This window comes from Gracilinanus agilis, chromosome 2 (assembly GCF_016433145.1).
Source record: "Gracilinanus agilis isolate LMUSP501 chromosome 2, AgileGrace, whole genome shotgun sequence".
NCBI classification, from domain to species: domain Eukaryota; kingdom Metazoa; phylum Chordata; class Mammalia; order Didelphimorphia; family Didelphidae; genus Gracilinanus; species Gracilinanus agilis.
Window position 1 is genome coordinate 581,278,548 of NC_058131.1, and position 20,067 is coordinate 581,298,614.

The 20,067-nt window shown below is 39.9% G+C and overlaps 1 protein-coding gene across 1 annotated transcript in view; it reads right to left on the minus strand.

The window, feature by feature from the left end:
• Nucleotides 1-15,132: 15,132 nt before the first annotated feature.
• The window catches only part of KLF13 (Kruppel like factor 13), a 102,916-nt gene continuing 97,981 nt past the window's right edge, over nt 15,133-20,067 (minus strand). The window contains exon 2 of the mRNA XM_044665394.1: nt 15,133-16,341. Within this exon, the coding sequence (XP_044521329.1) occupies nt 16,049-16,341 (293 nt within the window). The 3' untranslated portion in view covers nt 15,133-16,048. The remainder of the gene's footprint in view (nt 16,342-20,067) is intronic.

The window sequence follows — 20,067 nt, forward strand, 5'->3', positions numbered from 1 at the left end:
ATCAACTGTGAAGGACTAAACCAATATCAGCAAAACAAGTTTTCAAGATATCCACAAGGGACTCATGATGAAAATGCTATCCATAGCCAAAGAAGGAACTGTTGGAGTCTGAGTACAAATCAAAACATGTTGTCTTCCACTATATTTCCTTCATGAGACTTCTATTGAATGTGTGATGTGACTTTTATCATGACAAGAGCAATATGAAAATATGCATTACATGAAAGTACAGATATAATACATATTGGACCATTTTATCACCTTGGGAAGAGGGAAAGGGAGACAGCTTGAATTCTAAAATGTCCAAAAATATTGTCAAAAATTGTTCCTACATGTAATTGAAAAAATTGAAGATTAACTCAAAAAATACAAATGAAATAAGAAAGTGAACACACACACACACACACAAAGGCAATAGTTATAATCTGTGAGGTGGATTCTTAAACAATTTCTTATATCTAAAGTAAATAGGGGGCAATTAGGTGGCTTAGTGGATTGAGAACCAGGCCTGGGGACAGCAGGTCCTAGGTTCAAATTTGGTCTCACACTTTCCAGCTGTGTGCTCCTGAGGAGTTACTTAACCCCAAGTGCCTAGCTCTTGCTGCTCTTCTGCTTTGGAACCAATACTTAATATTGATTCCAAGATGGAAGGCAAGGATTTAAAAAGATAGAGAGATTAGAAAGCTAGAATTGACAAGCCTTGGCAACAGATTGGATATGGAAGTCGATAGTCAAGGATGTAAACCTGGGTGATTGGGAGAAGAGTTGTGCCTTTGATAGTAAGAGGGAAATTGTAGTGTGAAGGGTTTCAGGGGAAAGATGATGAGTTCAGTTTAATGTTCTCTGGTCTCAGAAGACTTTCAATCTAATAGGGGAATAAAATCATTTATATAAATAATTATAATATGAGTTAGAATGAGATTGGTGTATGAGTTAGCTCAGAGAGATTTGAGGAAGAATTCATTTCTGACTGGGAGAGAAACTTAATGGAAGAGATTGCTTTTGATGAGGAGAGTTATAGAGGAAGTCCATTCCAAGTATGCAGAATAGGACATACAAAGGCAGTAAAAAAGGGCAAGATCTAGGAATGCCTAATAGTTCCCCAGTATATCTGTAACCTAGAGGGTAAGAGAGCATAAGAGAGAGCTACCTCTTCAGTCTTCTTACATCTTGGTCTCTCCCCTTTTCCCAATCTTCTCCCTGTGTTCTCTTTCAACCAGTAACACTAGAAGACTTCTGGCTGTTCCATGTACAAGATACTCCAGCTCTTAGCTCCCTGTCATTTTCTCTAGCTGTCTCCTATGCCTGGAATCCTCTCCCTTCTCTTTTCTCACTCTTGGCTTCCCTGGCTTATTTGTTTATTTGTTTGTTGTTCAGTTGTTTTTCAGTAGCATCTGATTCTTCACAACTCCATTTGGGGTTTTCTTGACAAAGATACTGGAGTGATTTGCCATTTTCTTCCCCCAGCTCATTTGCCAGATGAGGAAACTAAGGCCAAGAGAGTCGTGACTTACCCAGGGTCACACAGCAAGTAAGTATCTGAGACCAGATTTGAACCCAGGAAAAGGAGCCCAGACCCAGCATACTATTCATTGTGCCACCTAACTGCCCCTTCATATTTTTTAGGTCCCAACTAAAATCCTATCTTTTCCAGAGAGCCTTTCTTAGTCTCCATCAATTTCCATGACTTCTTTCTATTTGTTATGCCCAATTTACCCTGTATAGCTTGCTTCTACATATTTGTTTGTCTGTTGTCTCCCCCATTATACTGTATGCTCTTTGAGGGAAGGGATTGTCTTTTGCTCCTTTTTGTATTTCCAGTGCTTAGAACATTGCCTGACACATAGTAGGTATTTAATAAACATTTATTGACTGACTAAAAAGAGGATATAAAGCCAGATTGTGGAATATAATCTTGAATTCTTAGGATCATAGGGGGAAAAATGTCAGTATAGATTGCTAGAGATAGCACAGCCATTTGCATGTAAGAATAGAATTATATTTTTCTTCTAGGAATCAGTAAGTGCCACCTACATAAAATTCATGGTTTTTCTTTGATGTCCTTCACATTCTTGAGAGTTTCTACCTTTTCCTTTTAGGGACGAAAAGAGAAAAGGGGCATTGTGTTCATTATTGCTTCTCAGCTTCCTTGTTCAATCCTTTTAAAGTCTGACCTCCTTATCATAGTGACGTGAGAAAATACACAGGAATAGGGAATTGTGGTTACAAAATCCTGTGGATGTTCTATTGCCAACATCCATTTCTTAGGGACTCAGGAAACAGTTAAGACATGGGGATTTACAGCAAATCAGTGAGAAAACAATCCTGTTTGCTCATTCCTCTACGTCTTGGCATCAGAAAAGTCAAGTTCTTTTGTGGCTGTTCTTGTTTCTCCAAAGGTACAAACCAAAAAGAACTCTGTGAAGTGTGTTCTCTATGGAGTTCAATTCATAAGATCATAGATCTAGAAGTGGAAAGCCATCCAGTCCAACTTCATCAGTTTTCAGATAAGGAAACTAAAGCCAGAATGAGGAGTTTATCCTCTAGGCAATGAGGAACTGTTAAAGAGTTTTGAGCATCTGTGTAATAGTGGTGTGAACTTCATATTAGAGAGGCAAGGTATGAGGCAGAGAAAGCACTTAAGAGCCTATGACCATATTACCATATATTATGTATTAGTAATTATAGGTTAGACAAGAGACAATTAAATCTTTTGAAAAAGGTCATGGTTGTAGAATAGAAAAAAGGAAGTTAATTCAAGAAATATGGCAGAGGTAGAATGCACAGGTTTTGGAAACTGGTTGGTGGTGGGAAAGTGAAAGACAGGCTTCAAAATTTCTCTCTTGGCTGTCTAGGAGAATAGTAGTTCCATTAGTAGAAATAGTGAAATTAGAAAGAGAGCCAAATTTCAGGTGGTGTGGAGAATTGATCAATCTATAAGCATGTATTAAGTGCTTGCTATGTGCCAGGAAAAGAAGATATAAAGATAAAATAAGTCTTTGCCTGCAAGGAGCTTATATTCATCTGAGAGATACAACACATATATGAAAATACATGCAAAACAGATGCAAGATAAATTGGGGCAGAAGGAGAAGGTAAGATGGAGTGAAGAGGGAAAGCACAGCAACTAGGAGAACTCATGAAATGTTTTGTATAGAAAGTGTCACTTGAACAAATTTTTAAAAGAAATAACAGATTCTAAGAGTCTGAGGGCAAGGTGGACACACATTTCAGGCACAAGATGGACATACATTTCAGGCATGAAAGACAGGCCATTTAACAGTACCAAGGAATAGAGGAGGGATGAGCAATGTCATGTGTGTGAGGAACAGGAACCAAGCAAGTTTGGCTGTACCACAGAGTGCAGTAAAGGGAATCATCTAAAAAGAAGTTGGAAAAGGAAGTAGGGGTCAAATTGTGAAGGACTTTATTTTTTATTTAAATTTTGAGTTCCAAATTCTCTTCTCCTCTCCAGAGCCTACCCCAAATGAAAAGACAAGCAATATGATACCCATTATACATTTGAAATCATGCAAAAAAAAAAAGGCAAGAATAAATGAAAAAAAATAGGCTTCAATCTGCACCAATTGTTCATTGGTTGTCTCTCTGGAGGTGGATAGAATTTTTCGTCCTGAGTCCTTTGGAGTTGTCTGGGGTCATTGTCTTGATCACAGAGGCTGTCTTTCACAGTTGATCATTTCTACAATATTGTTGTCACTGTGTATAATGTATCTCCTGGTTCTGCTTAATTAACTTCGCATCAATTTATATATCTTCCCAGATTTTTTCAAAGAACTTAAAAAAGCTATAAACAAAGGCATTTACATTAGATCCTAGAAGTAATATCAAGTCATTATAATTTATCAAGTTGAGGGGTGATACAGTCAGACTTACACTTTAGTAAAGTAACTTTGGCAGTTGTATGATGGATGGATGGATGGAGGGGTGGATAATGGAAGGAGGGAGCCCAATTAGACTATGGAAATAGCCAGAGTGAGAGTTGATGAGGATCTGAAATAAGGTAGTACCTTTGTGAGTACAGCAAAGGGCATGGATGCAATATATACAGGGTGTTCCAAAACTTATAACTGCACTAAAACTTTTGGAACACTATGTGGTGGAGGTAGAAATCTAGCTACTGATTAACTATGTGGAATGATGGAGACTGAGGAATCAAGGATGATGCTTTGGTTATGAACCTAGCGGACTAAAAAGATGGTAGAGCTCCCCAAATAGAGAAATCTGGAAAGGTATAAGATCAGAGGAAAAGATAATCAGTTTTGTTTTAAACATCATAACTTTGAAATCCTTACAAGTCATACAGTTTGAAATTTCCAGTATGTGGGTAGAGATGCATGACAGGAGCTCAGGAGAGAGACTAAGGCTGTATATAGAACTCTGGGAGTCATCTGCATAGAGATTATAATTAAGCCTGTGGGAGCCAATAAGGTCACCAAAATAAGAGCAAGAAGAGAGAAATACTACAGATGAAGAGATAGTAAAAGAGACTGAAGTTTGTGAATGTAATTTTATTTTTTTGACATATTTATTTATTTGTTTGTTTGTTTGTTTGTTTGTTTATTTATTTATTTAGACTATTTTTCCATGGTTACATGATTCATGATTTTTCCCTCCCCCTTCCCAGAGCTGACAAGCAATTCCACTGAGTTATATGTACATCATTGTTCAAAACCTATTTCCATATTAATATCTGTAATAGTGTGACCTTTTAAAGTCAAAACTCCAATCATATCCCATCGAACCATGTGATAGATTGATCATATATTTTTCTAATGCATTTCTGTTTCCACAGTTCTTTCTCTGGATGTGGATAGCATTCCTTCTCATAAGTTCCTCTAGATTGTCCTGTATCATTGCATTGCTGCTAGTAGAAAAGTCTATTACATTTGATTGTCTCACAGTGTATCTGGGAATGTAATTTTAGACATGTCAAGAGTAAAATGGAATTTCTGGGTAGTGACAATTAGCAGGTACTTGGATGCTCAAGTTGGGGGCAGCCATAAATTGAGTGGAGCCAAAGAGGCTTTATCCCAGGGCATGGATGTGGGAAGAGGTGCTTCCTTTCCAAAATGGTCTTCCATCTTACACCAGGCAGCATGTCCCTGCTCCTTCATCTAGCCCCAGAGCATGCCTATCACTATCCCCAAGGTTAAAGCAATGGAGCTTACCTCTCCTAGGGATCACCCTCCTCCACCGAAATACCTCCACTGTTGAAGCTAAAGGAAAAAGCTAAAGGAATGAGAAGGGGAAAAGCTGGGGGAAGAGCAGATAACTCACTCTGATAACAAGTGTATATAAGTAGATAGATTTCCACTAATTGGAAATTTTTAATTTAGCCCTGTTAGTGCCTTCCCCCACTTTTAACACAGTACTTTTTCCTCCCTACACTTATTTTTGCTTAGTTCACCTGAAGGAAACTATTCCCAAAGGTTCTCTTCCTTTTATCTTGTAGTTTCACCACTCCTTCCTAATTTTCATTTCTTTCCCTAATTTAGAGTTTTACTTGACATATTGATTCCTTTTTCTTTCTTCCTTTTATTTAGTTATCTAATTCTTCTCCCTATTTTTGCCCTCCAAGTTAAGTCTCATATACACTAAAATATTTCTAGCAGCACTTTTTGTAGTAGTAAAGAACTAGAAACTCTAAATGCCCATTAATTAGGGAATGGCTTAAGGACTTGTTGTACCCAAATAAAATATAATTAATGTACTATAAGGTATAATTATTATAACAAATTCAAAGAAGCATGAAAAAACATATATGAACTGATGCAGAATAAAGTAATCAGAGCCAAGAAAACAATATGCACAATTATGCAACAACATAAATGAAAAAGAACAACCACCACAAACTGAACAAAAATGAATGCTGCAAAATTACAAACAAGCATGGCCCAGTGATAGGAGAAATATCCTAATATTCTAATGCCTCTCACCATGTAGGTTAGATTAGTTTTTCCTTGGTCAGGAGGGAGTTGGTAAGGAGAGACTCTACGAAGGAGGGACACCAAGTGGCGATTTTACTTCCTTATCATCTGGATACAAAGCAGATACAAAGGAAGTGCTAAATGGGTTCTCTGCTGCTTGGTTAGTGGATCACTTAATTGAATCAACTCAAGGTGTTCTTAATGCCTTTTCTTATTAAATATCCTACTCTTGCTTTAGCTAAGTAAGTCTCCTTTTGCTAACTATTGAATAAGGTATGAATAAGTCTCTTTTAAAATATTATATACAAATATATAATAGACATCTATTGTAGAATACTATTATATTATAATATTAACATATAGCATTTATAATATAAATATTATAAAGTAATATTTTAAATGTTAGAGAACTGCCCTGAGTCAGAACTAGACAAGAACAGCCCCAAAAGAAGAGACATGATGGGGCAACTGTGTAGCTGGGTAGCTTAGTGGATTGAGAGCCAGGCCTAGAGACAGGAGGTCCTAGGTTCAAATCTAGTCTCAGACACTTCCCAGCTGTGTGACCCTGGGCAAGTCACTTGACCCCCATTGCCCACCCTTACCACTCTTCCACCTATGAGCCAATACACAGTATTGACTCCAAGACGGAAGGTAAGGGTTTAAAAAAAGAAGAAGAAGAAGAAGAAGAAGAGATATGAAAAGACACTTAAGACACTTTCTTCTTTTGTCCCCAGCCCTTATCAGAGATGGGAGATCCATCTCTACTGTGGATGTGGAACATTGCCTATATTTTCATATTTTTCAGTGCATTGATTAATTTTATTAATTATTTTTCTCTTCCTACTTTTTTTCTTTGTTATGGGAAATGACTCTCTAGAAGAAAGAGAAAGGGATACCAGAGGAGATGTAGGTGATGTAAAAACAAAAAATAATAATAAAAATTTATTTTTTTTAAATTAAACATTTTAAAAGAACATATTTAGATTGAATGTAAGAAGAGATGATCTATAATTAGAACAGTGGAATGGGCACTCCTGGAGGTGATGAGTTCCCTCTTCTTTGTGGGCTTCAAACAGATGCTTGATGCCCACATTTAGGAAAACACTGTAGGTGAGATTTCTGTACAGATGCTACTTCAGCTAGATGGCCCATCTTAGATTCCTTGGAACTCTGAGATTCTATTCTTTTATTTACTGTCTGATTTCCATCATGGAGGGGGGAAACACTTAATACTTAAAATGTGCTGAGTCATTTAACCAATAAACCATTAGGCTTGTTTATTAGAAGGAACAACAGCGCTGGAGCGGTATTGATTGTGGAAGGGAAGATTACTGATAGACAAAAAAAAAAAAACATGTGAACATTTAATAGCTTGGAAGTAGGTAAATGAGGACTTTCTGTCCCATATGACCTCCAGACCTCCAGATCTGTGGGGAGTTCTTGTAAGGAGAGTCTGTATGCCATTTGCTCTTGATGGAAAGGAAAATCCTGAGCCTGACACTCCATTCAGCTGTACAGAGATCACTAATGATTCCTCTGGCTATTGGCCTGACCTCTGGTAGGACAACCTTTTCACAAATTGTCTTTATCTGGCTTGGCTGGGAAGCAGTAAAGAAGACGATAGAGAGGGGTTGTGTCATGAACCCAGAGGTGTCTGTACTGGGGCTGATGGTTGAATTTTCATTGCAATCATTCATACCTCAGAAATCAACAAATGCTATAAATCAGAACTTGATTTATTGTTTTATTTTCTAGATATCATAAAGTAATGGAGAAAATGATCATGATGTAGATTAAACTTGAAATGCTTCATGATTTTCAGAGATCCAGTTTTTATACTCCTCCCTATCCTGACCTGGCTAAATAAATCTTTTGTAGAATCCAAATTGTTGAAGGATATGAAGGAGTATCGGTCAATAGGCTAACATACTAGCTTTCAACTACCAATGGGACCATAAACTGGCTGCTACCCTAGGACTTTCTCCCTTCCTCTCTCTTTCCCAGTGAAGTCAGTACTGGGTGTTTCCCTCTGAGCCCCAGTTTTGTGGGCTTGGCAGTTCTCTCCCACCCTCCTCCTCTTTGCTTCCCTCCCTCCTGCTGTGGCTGCTGCATTTAATGGGCCTTAGAATCACTAGGCATCCTGCTTTGAAAAGGGAAATACTTTAGCTCATTAAATTTTTATTGAATTTTCCAGCCAAGGGAGACTATATTCTGACTCTACCAGGTGGGGTGGGTAGTTGAGGGGGGTGAAGTTGAGACTGGAGGGAGTGGAAGTAAAAGATGAATCTGTTATGTCTCCCTTTCAGTATGTGTGAATGAAGATTCCTTCAAACCTCAGCTATTACCTGAACTGTGAACATGTGTAATCAATACTGTCATTTTGGTTTCTACTGTATTTTTCCTACCTTAAAGGAATATTTTTAAAAATGTATTTGTTTGTTAGTTACATTAAAATTCTCAAGTATCTCCTTCCCTTCCTCTCCTTCCACACTGGACAAAAAAAGATATTATGTAGATGTACAACTATGTCTTGCTTGTTTCTTTTTATCAGTTCTTTCTTTGGAGGTGGACATACACAAGTTATTCTTCAAACAGTATTTCTGTTGCTGTTTATAATGTTTTCTTGGTTATGCTCATTTCACTTCATAATTTTATGAAGGTCTTTTCATGATTTTTAAAAAATTAACTTGCTCATCATTCCTTATGGGGTGGTAATATTTTATCATAATCCTAGCCATTCCCAATTAATCGTCATCCCCTCAATTTCCAGTTCTTTGCCACTGTTAAAGGATGATTCAAAAATATGTGTGTGTATGTGTGTGCATGTTCTTCCTTTCCTTCCTTCCTACTTTCTTTCCCTAGATTTTTCCTCTGGGATGACAAGTAAACTGATAGTTGAGTTCTTTAATTCATGCATGGAAAGAGGAATCAATTTCCCCAAAGCACGACTTGAGTTCAGTAGTTAGACCTAAAAGGGATCTCATTTATATTTGCCTAAAACATATTTCCAAATTTGAGATTTTTCAAATTTTTTTTATTTTTAGTCAAAAGATGAATTTATTAATTTAAGGAAGCAGCTAATTTCATAAGCCATAAACTAATTTTCCCCTCCCCCCCAAAGAAATCTGGCCAATAAAATGGCAATTCATTATAAATTTTTATTTCAAAATGTAAACCACTAAACATGCATAACAAGTTAAGACAATATATTTTACAATTCTGTTAATTTTTCTTTTTGCATAGGACATCATTACAATATATAATCTATGCCATACAAAATACATAAAAAGTTACAGCAGAGCACATGTAGACCAATATGGAACTGTACAACTGTAATACTTTAATGTAGTGATTTGGAAAATCGATATGGGACCTTTGGAAGCATTGGTGTGTTGCTGATTTTTTTTTAAGTTCAGATATAAATGAAAATGTGTGCTTTATGGAAATGGTCTAGGACCCTTGTATTTTGCCCTTGACTATTTGCAAATAGTTCCCTCGAAGATCACATCAAAAGGGAAAGGACAGAACTTCTGTGTGCAGGGATCTAGAGGTGATGTGTCGCCTATTCCCTGTGCATATATACATAAATAAGACTGTCTGTACATTCACAGATCAAGATGTGATACTCTCTACCCTCAAACCCAGAACTATGCATAAGCTGTTTAATAGAGACACTCATTCCTGATTGCTCTATCCCATGATGCTGGGAACCTGAATATGCTAAGTGACTTTTTACAAAATCACAGATGATAATGGGAAGAACATTCTTTCTCCTCTGCCACAAATACAACTATGATCATCCTGACCCTTGTTCCTGTTCCCAACAAAACCCTTGGCTATAAAGACATCTTTTGACTAAACAAGGTAGTAGTGACTGAAAGCAAGGAAAAATCCAGCTTCTCAAAAGCACCAAAAAAAGTAAATTTTCAGACTTCAGTTCCTCAAACCCAACCTCACCCCAGCTAGAATCTCAGCCTATTTCATGCTCTGGGAAAATGATCCCATTCACTTTCTTCTCATAGCGTACTAAGGGATGAAAATCCAGTTCTAGGCAAATTGGTTAATAAATCTCTTAAGTTCTGAGCAGAAGGCAGGATTTGAATTCTTCATAATTCATCTAGCAAATTTTATTTCCAAATCAGAAAGCATAATTCTTAGCACTGTTGTTGGTTTCCCGACTGTTAAGATCTTCTCCAAGATGAAATGGAAACGAAAGAAGTGGAGGCAGATGGGGCAAGAAAGCTATTCACACTGTACAGACAACAAAAAGTGAAGAGGACTATCTTTTTTGTTGTTTTCATGAAAAGAGTTTAAAGCCTTATCGAAGGTGAGAAAGTCAGTAAGACGAGATGATAATATGAAATCTACACGATCTGGCATTTCTAACCTGAATGGACCCAAGATTCAAATCTCCTGTCAAATAAAGCTAATCTGGGATATAAACAGTAATAAAGTAAGTCATCTAAGAAATCTCAGTTTGTACTGCACAAAATAAATAACTCTCTCTCTCAACTATGTTGTATTGCCCATCAACATGTAAGTTGGATTTCTTAACAGAAACCAAATGAGAAACCCACCAGAATGTCTCCAGGACAAGCCACTAAAATCCAGTGTCAGTGGGTCCTAGTGTCAGGAAAACGATTTATATCAATATATGTGTATATGTGTACATATGTACATGTGATATATACACACATGCATAGACATATATATGTATGGTTTAAGTCTTTGGATAGCAAAACATACAGGATGATCCAAGTCAGAGGTGTCAAACACACAGCCCAGTGCTGTACCAGACTAACATGAAAAAACCGGGAAATATTTTAACAAAATAAATAAAAATTCAAAAGAACATGGATACTGTTAAAATGGGGTTTTCTAAGTCGATACATAACCCCCTGGATCCTTATGTATAGTTTAGTGACCTCCTCCTTTGTATTTGAGTTTGACACCAACAATCTAAGTCTTATCTATCATTTTTCTATTCCTCCTTGGTTGCGATATAACCAGAAATAAAAGCCTTTTTCTACATGGCTGGTTTGATTCTTTGGGAGAACTGCCTGGATTCCATGGAAACAAATCTACCAAACTGGTTAGTTGTGAGTTTTAGTTCTACCACAACAAAAATTGGTTAACAATTTCTCAAAGTTCTATCAATGAGAAGTCACAAAATGTGTTACCCACTCTTAGGGCTGGTGGTTGGCATGGATCTTTCTTTACTGAATGGAGATCAAGTTTGTTCAAGCCGATAGCACTCAATGTCGATACTTATTTCTGATACTTGCCTTCTGCTTCAGGCTAAAGAGCAGGAAAAAGTCATTTTGAACTGTGTCATTAACTTCCTATCCCACCTTCAAGCTCAAGCTTCAAGCTCAAGCCTTAGCTTCATTGATGGAGTAGCACAGACCTATTATTAGTGGGTGCTTAAAGCTATAAAACCAAACTGTTCCCCCTGCCTTGGCTTACCAGAGCAAGAGGGTTTTCCTAAGGACTGAAGAGGGGGTCGGACTCTGCTTTCTAGCGTATGGGGCCAATGCCAACACCCAGATGGAAGAGCAATATATCAAAATGCAGTCTCTGTCCACCAAGCTCTTTGGAAGCCTGAAGTTACTTCACTTGGGGAATTTAAGATTAAGATAAGAGGGACTATCTGTTGACGTAATCTAATACATTTAAGTAGCACCTTTCAAGAAGAGGATCTCAAAGCCCTTTATATAGAAGATTGTGTCCATTCATGTTTTCATCTTTATGGCTGTTTGGGATGCAGGAAGAATTCAGAGAATTAGACACAATTTTCCCAGAGGATGAGATAAATTTTTCTAGAGGGTGTGTCTGGGGATATAAGTGAGCTTTAAAGTTTTGGAGGCCTGGTCAGAAAAAAAATATTTAGATATGAATCAGCACCACTTGGGGAGGGCAGTAAAAGTCATCCGAGAATCTCCTGAGGCAAGCTCCCTTTAAGTTCTTCATTTCTCCTTGCCTTGATGGAGTCTAGATCTCCTTGGAGGTCTTGATTTTTTACAGTTTTCAAGTGTCCACTTTAAATTCCCAGACCAACAGACATCTGAAGGTGCTTCCCAAACACATAAAAAGTGAAAGAGTCCCAAATGTCTTGTGGACGTATTCTGGCCTGGAAAAGAACATGGCTTTTTGTTTCAGGTGTATTTCCGGTTGTATACACAAAGGCTTGCTCTTTTATTTTTTTTTCAACTAAGGCCTGAGTTAATAAGGCTTTCTGAGTTTCTTTTTTAATTGCATTTCCTTTTGATAAAGACATCCTTCTACAGGGCCATATTGCATTGCCTTCCGAGTTCTACTTCTGGTGAAATGGCCCTCTAATGGGAGAATTCCATTTGTCCGGATCCCAAATCTTGCTAATGAGGCAAATTTTAAATCCCCCAAAGATTCAGGTGAGATAATGGGGAGCAGATCCTACAACCAACCAGGAAACAGTAGTTCCATCACTGTGTCTCAGACATCATCAATAATAGCCCCTGATTGCTCCCTCTACCCCCAATCCATTTCATTTCTTCGAAACCACTTTAGTAATGAAGACAGCGAAGACAATGCTGAGGTTCCTTTCACAGCAATAGCCGATACCACATCATTTTGTTCAGGCTTCCATGATACAGTAAAATCCTATATTAAGGCAATGTTGCCTTTCCATCTAGTGGACAGAATGGCCTTAAGATTCAGGTCCTATAATGAAATTAAAAGGAAACAAAGTGCTTTCTTTGGGAACAGCATACCTTCCTTCTCTTTTTCTCCCACCCCCTATTCTACTAATATAAACAAATCCATTATCCTAAGACTTCCCTTTATTATAATTTTTTCCCTATATATGCAGATGTGGAGTCTGAAAACACATCTCAGCAACCACAACATTATAACAACAAGAAAAATCATTTCTGGGCCTCTCTGCGAATGGCTTTAAAAACATGTGCACTTGGCACAGAGAAAACAAAAAAACCCTGAAGCATTCATCTCCCTCTCTCCTGGCATATGGAGCCACTTCAGTGACTACAACAAAAGACTTTGGGATAAGTACCCCTAAGCCCAGAATGTGAATTCCTGATATCTGAAATGTATCCAAAACACGGACTTTCTCTGAAAAGCTCAGCAACAACTTTGGAAAACGTGATAAATTTGCCCTTCGAGGCTACCCAGTCACACCTTTTGAGACAATCCGTTGGGTAGAATATACCATAATTCCCCAAGCTTCTCTTTCTCTGTGGTTCTATAAACACATCATAGTCCTTTTCTGCCTGGACCTTTTTTTCAACAAAAGTTCCAGCCCAGCAAATGAGAATAATCCAAAGAAATGAAGCCAGGTGACAGTCGCAGCAAATATAGAAGCATAAATACACATATATAATATTATATGGACATAATATTATATACATATATTTAAAGATTGGAACATCTATGCTTCAATCTGGGCTGAAGTAGCCACCCACCACAGAACTGAAACAGTGCAAGACATTATGAACAACGCAACTGTTAAATGCAAGTACCTATTACACTACTTAGAAACCTCTAACATATTATTAGCCTATCACAGTTAACATACAGTACAAAATTAGAAACTGGCAAATTGGAACAATGCAAAGCAGCAAAACGAGAGAGGCTGAAACTCCTTTGGAATGTGGAGTCCTTTGCTTGATGACAAATAGCAGGTTGGGGTACTATATATATATATATATGTACATACACACATCTATGTGTACATATACATATGTATATGTGTATATATATTGTGTGTATACATGTTGGTTGGTTGTAATTTCTTTACTATGCTACACTCTATGGCATTTCCATTCTTACAGTAAAATGAAATTAAAATGCAAAACGATTAGAGGTCCAAAGGATGGCCCCCCATTTGGAGACCCACCCCCCAACTCTGAAACAAACTAGATGAACCAAAAGGATTTGTGGATCACTCAGGCCATTGCATTTTACTCTCGATGGTCATTTCTTCCCAGGCAAAGTGAAGTTTGTCTTCTGAAAAATGCCAGAAGTCAAGGCTTTCTACAACTAGATTTCACTTTTGAAGAATGTTCTGAAATGAAAGAAGGGAAGGATGCTGAGAGCAAGGAGTACAGCAAAGGAAAGGGGATGAGGGGATGGTCACCAAAGATCCATTTTGATTGAGGCTGACCTCGAGGGTGGGAAATGGATCTTGGGGTATAAGGACAAGTTCTGCACCCCAACTCCCCCCCAATCTCAAAAACCCACTGGGCGGCAGCTTTGGATAAGGCAAGGAAAAAAAATCCCTGTAATGCCTTTCACAATTGGAGGAGGGGATGAACTTTGTGGCTTGTTCTGCCAGCATTTTTGGTAGGTCGGTTCACTTTACCCATGAAGAAATGTCTCCAGATCACAATGTTCTAGTCTCTTGCTAGAGAATCCAATTTGTGCAGAATATCGTGCATGATTATATGTGTGTTATACATACATATATATGACGCACAAGCTATCTACACACCTGATAAAATGTCCCCAAAGTTACAACTTATCCCTTCAAATTCCCCCCTTTTTTTTTTCTTACGTGGAAGATGCCTTAGCAGCAGCCATGAAGGCTGCTTTAGGAGATTTTTTGAACCGTGGATGAGCTAATAACACTTTTTGACACTTAAACAAAAATAGGTATGTTTTATTTTCCAGTCAGAGTACAAGTTATTATAATAAAAGGTTTCTTTTGCTTTTACCATTCACCACAGTTATGTTGCAAGGGGATAGAGTGACTTCCTGTGTTGTGTAAGTTCAGTATCTCAGTGGCTTCCATGGGTGCAGTAGGTAAGTACCTTAGTCGGACTCCAGTGGAGGCAGGGGTACAGGGGGCGGCAGAGGACTCCTTGGACACCCTGCTCCCTCAGCACTTTCAAAAAAAGGGGAGAGTTGGTCTCAGTGAGAGGGCTTTAGCATTTCCTGCTAATTCAGTGGAGAGAGAATGTTTTGAGTTCAACCGCTTGAGAGAAAAGGATCCGCAGGGACAAGAATAAATCTAGGAGAGGCTGCCTCTCTGCCGAGGGTGATGCCATCTCTCAGGAGAAAAGGTGGAGGCCTTAGCATAGGCTTTTCTTCCTTTTGCCAATCAGGCTTAAGGTATCACTTTGGGGATCTCGGTCAGGCCTAAGTGCCTTCACCTTGGGCCTCGAATGTGGAGAATTTTTTTTTTTTTTTCGTAATTGGAAGTGGGATCCCATCTTGAAGAAATAACCAGGATTACAGACTGGGCACTCAGAAGCAACGGGCAGGAGGAAGGGGAGAGATTAGGAGTTGGGGGGAAGTGGGAAGCAAGACCAGAGCAGCCCTAAACAGACCACAGTTCACAAACCTCTGAGTTTGGTCTCCCATGGTGTTAACATCAACCCAAAAAGAATGCATTTCATCGTGAAACAACTGACCAGCCAAGCACCAGCTTCCAGTCCTTGTTTCTTTTTATTATCATCATCATTATTATTATTGTCTGTCTTTTTTCTCCCAGTGTGTGAAAGAATCTAACAGAAAACTTCTGAGTGCAAATCTATTTACAGAGTAAGGCTGCAGTAAGGGTGTGTCTTCATTGTACTTATTGTGTAACATAAATATCCATCCCTGAGAAAGGGGAAGGGCTGGGGGGGGGAGGGGGAGGGCAAGTTCAACATAGTTGAATTTTAATCACATGGTTTTCTTTTGTGCAATTTATGGTTTTTTTCATTTTTGCTTTTTTATTTCATTTTTTTTTACAAATCTGTTTTGACACCTGAGGTGAAGAAAAGTTTTTGTTGTTGTCGTCGTTGTTGTTGGCTTTAAAAAAATTTTTTTTTTCTTAAAAAAAAATATAGGTTAACAAGAAGCATATGGCTATAAAACAAAAGGAAGATTTAGATACAGGAAATGAATTCAATCCGTCCATTGGTAAAGTTAGTTCAGCCACCCACAGGGGGAGGTGACAAGTATCTGCCGGGGCTGTAAGCTAAGAAACTGAACTATTATTTTTCCCCCCAAAAAAATGAAACAGCAACAACAAGCAAGAAGAGAGCTGTAGACGAGTGCAAAACAACTCGGACGCCACAGAGGGTGTGCTGGGGTTTGCTGCTTGCCCAGTCCGGGGAGATTCAGGGCGAGCTGGCGGGGCTGATGGTGGGGCTGCTGGCGTCCGAGCGGCTGTAGTCACTGACCGAGCCCGTCCTCGAGCTGCCGCCGCTTCGCCGCTGGAGCATGCTGGGGTGGAAGTTGGCGTGACGGCGGGCGTGTTTGGTCAGGTGATCACTGCGCATGAAACGCTTCTCGCAAATGGGGCAGCTGAATTTCTTCTCCCCGGTGTGGGTGCGGAAGTGCCGGGCCAGCTCATCGGAACGGGCGAATTTCTTACTGCAGTCCTGCCAGCTGCAGGCGAAGGGTCTCTCGCCTAGAGGGAGCAGAAAAGGACACCATGAGTGGACCCCGCGGGTTTCCCCCACCTTGAAGGGGTTCTGGGGCACCGGGAGGATGACTTCTGGGCAAGGCTGGTGATCGAGTCTAGGGAAAGAGAAGGGCTGCCGGGAGAGAATAGTGCGCCCACATACCACCCCCATATACACCCAGGTGTCACAAAGACTCCAGTTTAAATACCCCTTCAGATGCCAGCCAGCTGGTGTGACCCAGGACTAATCCTGCCTCCCCTTCTCTGAGGATGAAAAGGAATCCTCCATCCCAGGGCTCTGGTGAGGGTTGGGCTTGATCAGATGTGTAAAGTACTCAAGTGATAAGCTAAGGCTGTTAATAAAATATGTAAGTAATAAAGTACCTCTGCCTTTTATTAAGAAAAAAATATGTAAGTGCTAGGAATAAAAGTTTGGCATACACGCACTCCAGCCTCCCCTGAATGTATCTTTTTACCCTTTCCTTGTGCCTCCACGCTTTCTCTAGTACTCACAGCCATCCCAGACAACAACGATGCCTCACCCAGGCTTACCTTCCCTGTTGTTCAGTCAAGTCCAACTCTTTGTGACCCCATTTGGGGTTTTCCTGGCAAAGATGCCTGAGCAGTTTGCCATTTCTTTCCCTAGCTCATTTTACAGATAAGGAAACTGAGACCAACAGGATTAAGTGACTTGCCCAAGGTCACACTGCTAGTAAGTGTCTGAGGTTACAGAATTGGGGTCTTCCTGGCTCTATCTACTGAGCCACTTAGCTACCCTCTTACCCTTTCTAGGTCTCCCAGTCAGTTAAAGAGCAAATAATCAGGCTCTGTGCTAGGTCCTGGCAACACAAAAATAAAAGTAATAAGTCCCTGCCTTCAAGAGGCAAATTTAGTCTGAGGAGACAGCATGTGCCTACAACAGTGGGAAGAGGAAGTACTAGCAGTTGAACAGGAAAGGTGATGAGCCTTGAAGGAAACAGGATTCTAAAGGGGGCAGAGGTGAGCCATAGGAATCATACTTTGAGAAAACTCTCAGTTCCTCATGGCTTTTATGCCATGTTTCACTTGGAAAGTTCTCAATATTTTAACCTAAAGCTCAGTGTCAGTGACCGATTATAGTGCAGTTTGTGACTCTTCCTAGAGGGTTTTGAATGTAAAAAGAAGCCCCTTGGAATCTGATCTTGTAACTCCAAGGAATAATGGTGGGTTGGTTGGGGAGAAGTGGAAAGAGAAAGGGGTTCCAGGTATCCCCTCACCACAGCCCACAAGCCACTGCCTTTACTTCCCCAAATACTCTACTGGAAAAAACTCAGTGGCATTCTTTAATGAGCTCTTCCTTCTGAGGTGGGACTTCTCATAGTGGTGGGAGCTGGGGAGGGGAAAGAAGCCTTTGCATTAGCCCCTGCTAGAAGAGGAGGTTTAGAAAGGCCTCTGATCACTTTATCAGCTTGGCAGGTTTTCAGGAGAGTGTTTTATGACAGCTAAAACCCAGCCAAGTACAGTTGGCAGAGGCTGGCTACCATCCTGCATCTAATGGACCCTCTCTCTCTCCACTAATGAAGCAAGCTTGTTAAGCAGTCCCAGGTTTTATCCCCACGTGTTAACCAGGCCCTCTGAAGGGGCAAACAATATACAGAAGCTCACCTGCTAAGCTATGGCTAAAATTTCATCAGGATGCAGTACCCACAATCTGCTGTGATGTTGATAAATGTGTATGTGTGTGGGATGGGGGAAGGGTGGTACAAATTTACTCTTGTATCTCTAGAGCAAGGGTTCTTAGCCTTCCTTGTGTCATGGACCCCTTTGGCAGTCTGGTGAAGCCTACGGACCCCTTCTCAGGAAAGGGTTTTTCAAAGTATATAATTTTTAAGCAAACCAGTTAGAGGTGAGTGAAAATAAAGATATCATCTTATTCTCCATGGAAGGTCCCAGACCCTCTGAAATCTGTTCATGGACTGCTTGAACCCCAATTGAAGAGCACCTAATCTAGAATAATCAAAGAAAGTTTTAGAAAAAGTGTAGAATTGTGGGAGGCAGTGTAGTGGAAGGAATACTGAACGTGAGATCTGAGTCCTAGGGCCAGCTCTTCTGGTCATGGACAAGACAATTAACCTTTCCAGACCTCAGTTTCCACATTTGTAAAAGGAAGAAGTTGGATCAGATAACCTCTTAAGAATTTCTCAGCCAGAATATTAAACAGGCAGCTAGGTGGCACAGTGAATAGAACTCCCTGATTTCACGTCAGAATAGTTGGGAGATCAAACTGAGCCTCAGACTCTTACTAGCTATGTGACCCTGGGCAAGTCATTTAACCTTTATCTACCTTCTCTGTAAAATCAGAATAATAATAGTACCTACTATTGAGAGAAAGGCCATTATAAGGATCAAATGAGATATTTAGACAATGCTCTGTGAACCTTAAAGCTATTATTATGAATTGTCCTGTCTTCCTCTCCTTTCTCGACACTGAAGTGCATCATACTTGTTAAAGTTCACTTCTTTCCTAGCTTTTCATTTTGTAAAACTTTTCTGATTAAAATTAGTCCTAAGGTAGTTCCTGTAGTGCTAAGGCAGCTAAGCTAAGTAGTACAGAGGCTAGATTGCCAGGCCTGTAATCAGGAAGAGTCATCTTCCTGAGTTCAAATCCAACCTCAGCCAAAAACTCCTAGCTGTGTGATCTTAGGGAAGTCACTTAACCCTGTTTACCTTAGTTCCTCAGCTGTAAAATGAGCTGGAGAAAGAAATGGCGAACCACTCCAGTCCCTCTGCCAACAAAACCCCCAAATGGAGTCGCAGAGAGAGTCCGGCACAACCAAACAACCACAGTTTCTATAGAGAAGGAACCTTTGGAGTTAGCTGATCATTGTTGTTGATTATCTGTAGTGGTGACCTCAGATAATTTCCTGGGATCTGGGCCTGTGCAAATCAACTCAGATCCAAGCACTGTCTTGTTTTCTAAAAACACATTACTTTCATTTAGGCTTTATATTTGTTGGACAAGCATTTGCTAAGCACCTGCTGTGTTCTAGAGAATCCATTAGGCAGTGGAGATACAAATACAAAGAACGCAATAATCTCCACTTTCACAGCTTCGGTTCTAATGAGCACTTTTACATGTTTTCAAAAGAGAGGTCAGATACATTTACAAATAAGAAGACCAAGATGAAGGGACTGGCTCAAGGTTGAGTGCCAGCTAGTTAATAGCAGAACTGAGAAGCGTTTCCACTCTCAGTCCTTATTCATCCGAGCAGGGACTCCACTCCTCTCTGGCCTCCCAAGAATGTGATCTTTCAATCGTGCCACATGGCTCCTCTGTAACGTGTGAGCTCTGAATTTTCAATCTGAACACAGCCTCCCAGAAATAGAGCCATGTACTCGTCCTCTCTGAACACCCAGAAGCACTGTGTTCTGGACGGGAGCGCTGGGACGTTGCCTTGGCAGGCAGCAGCTCCTGCTGTCAGGGTGAACGTGGGCCTGAAGCCAGGGACAAACCTTTGTCTTCTGTTAATGAAGGCGTGGGCCCGTTAAGCTGCATGCAGCTCCGATGAAGAAACGGCTTGTCTCTTCTTTGGAAGGGGATGTGGCTTCGCAGTGCAGGTAGGTTACATAAATGTTCTCTCTTACTGCCAGGAAAGCAATCAACAAGAGAGAGCGAGACAAAGACAGAGAAATAGAGAAAGAGGGAGAGAGAGAGAGAGAGAGAGAGAGAGAGAGAGAGAGAGAGAGAGAGAG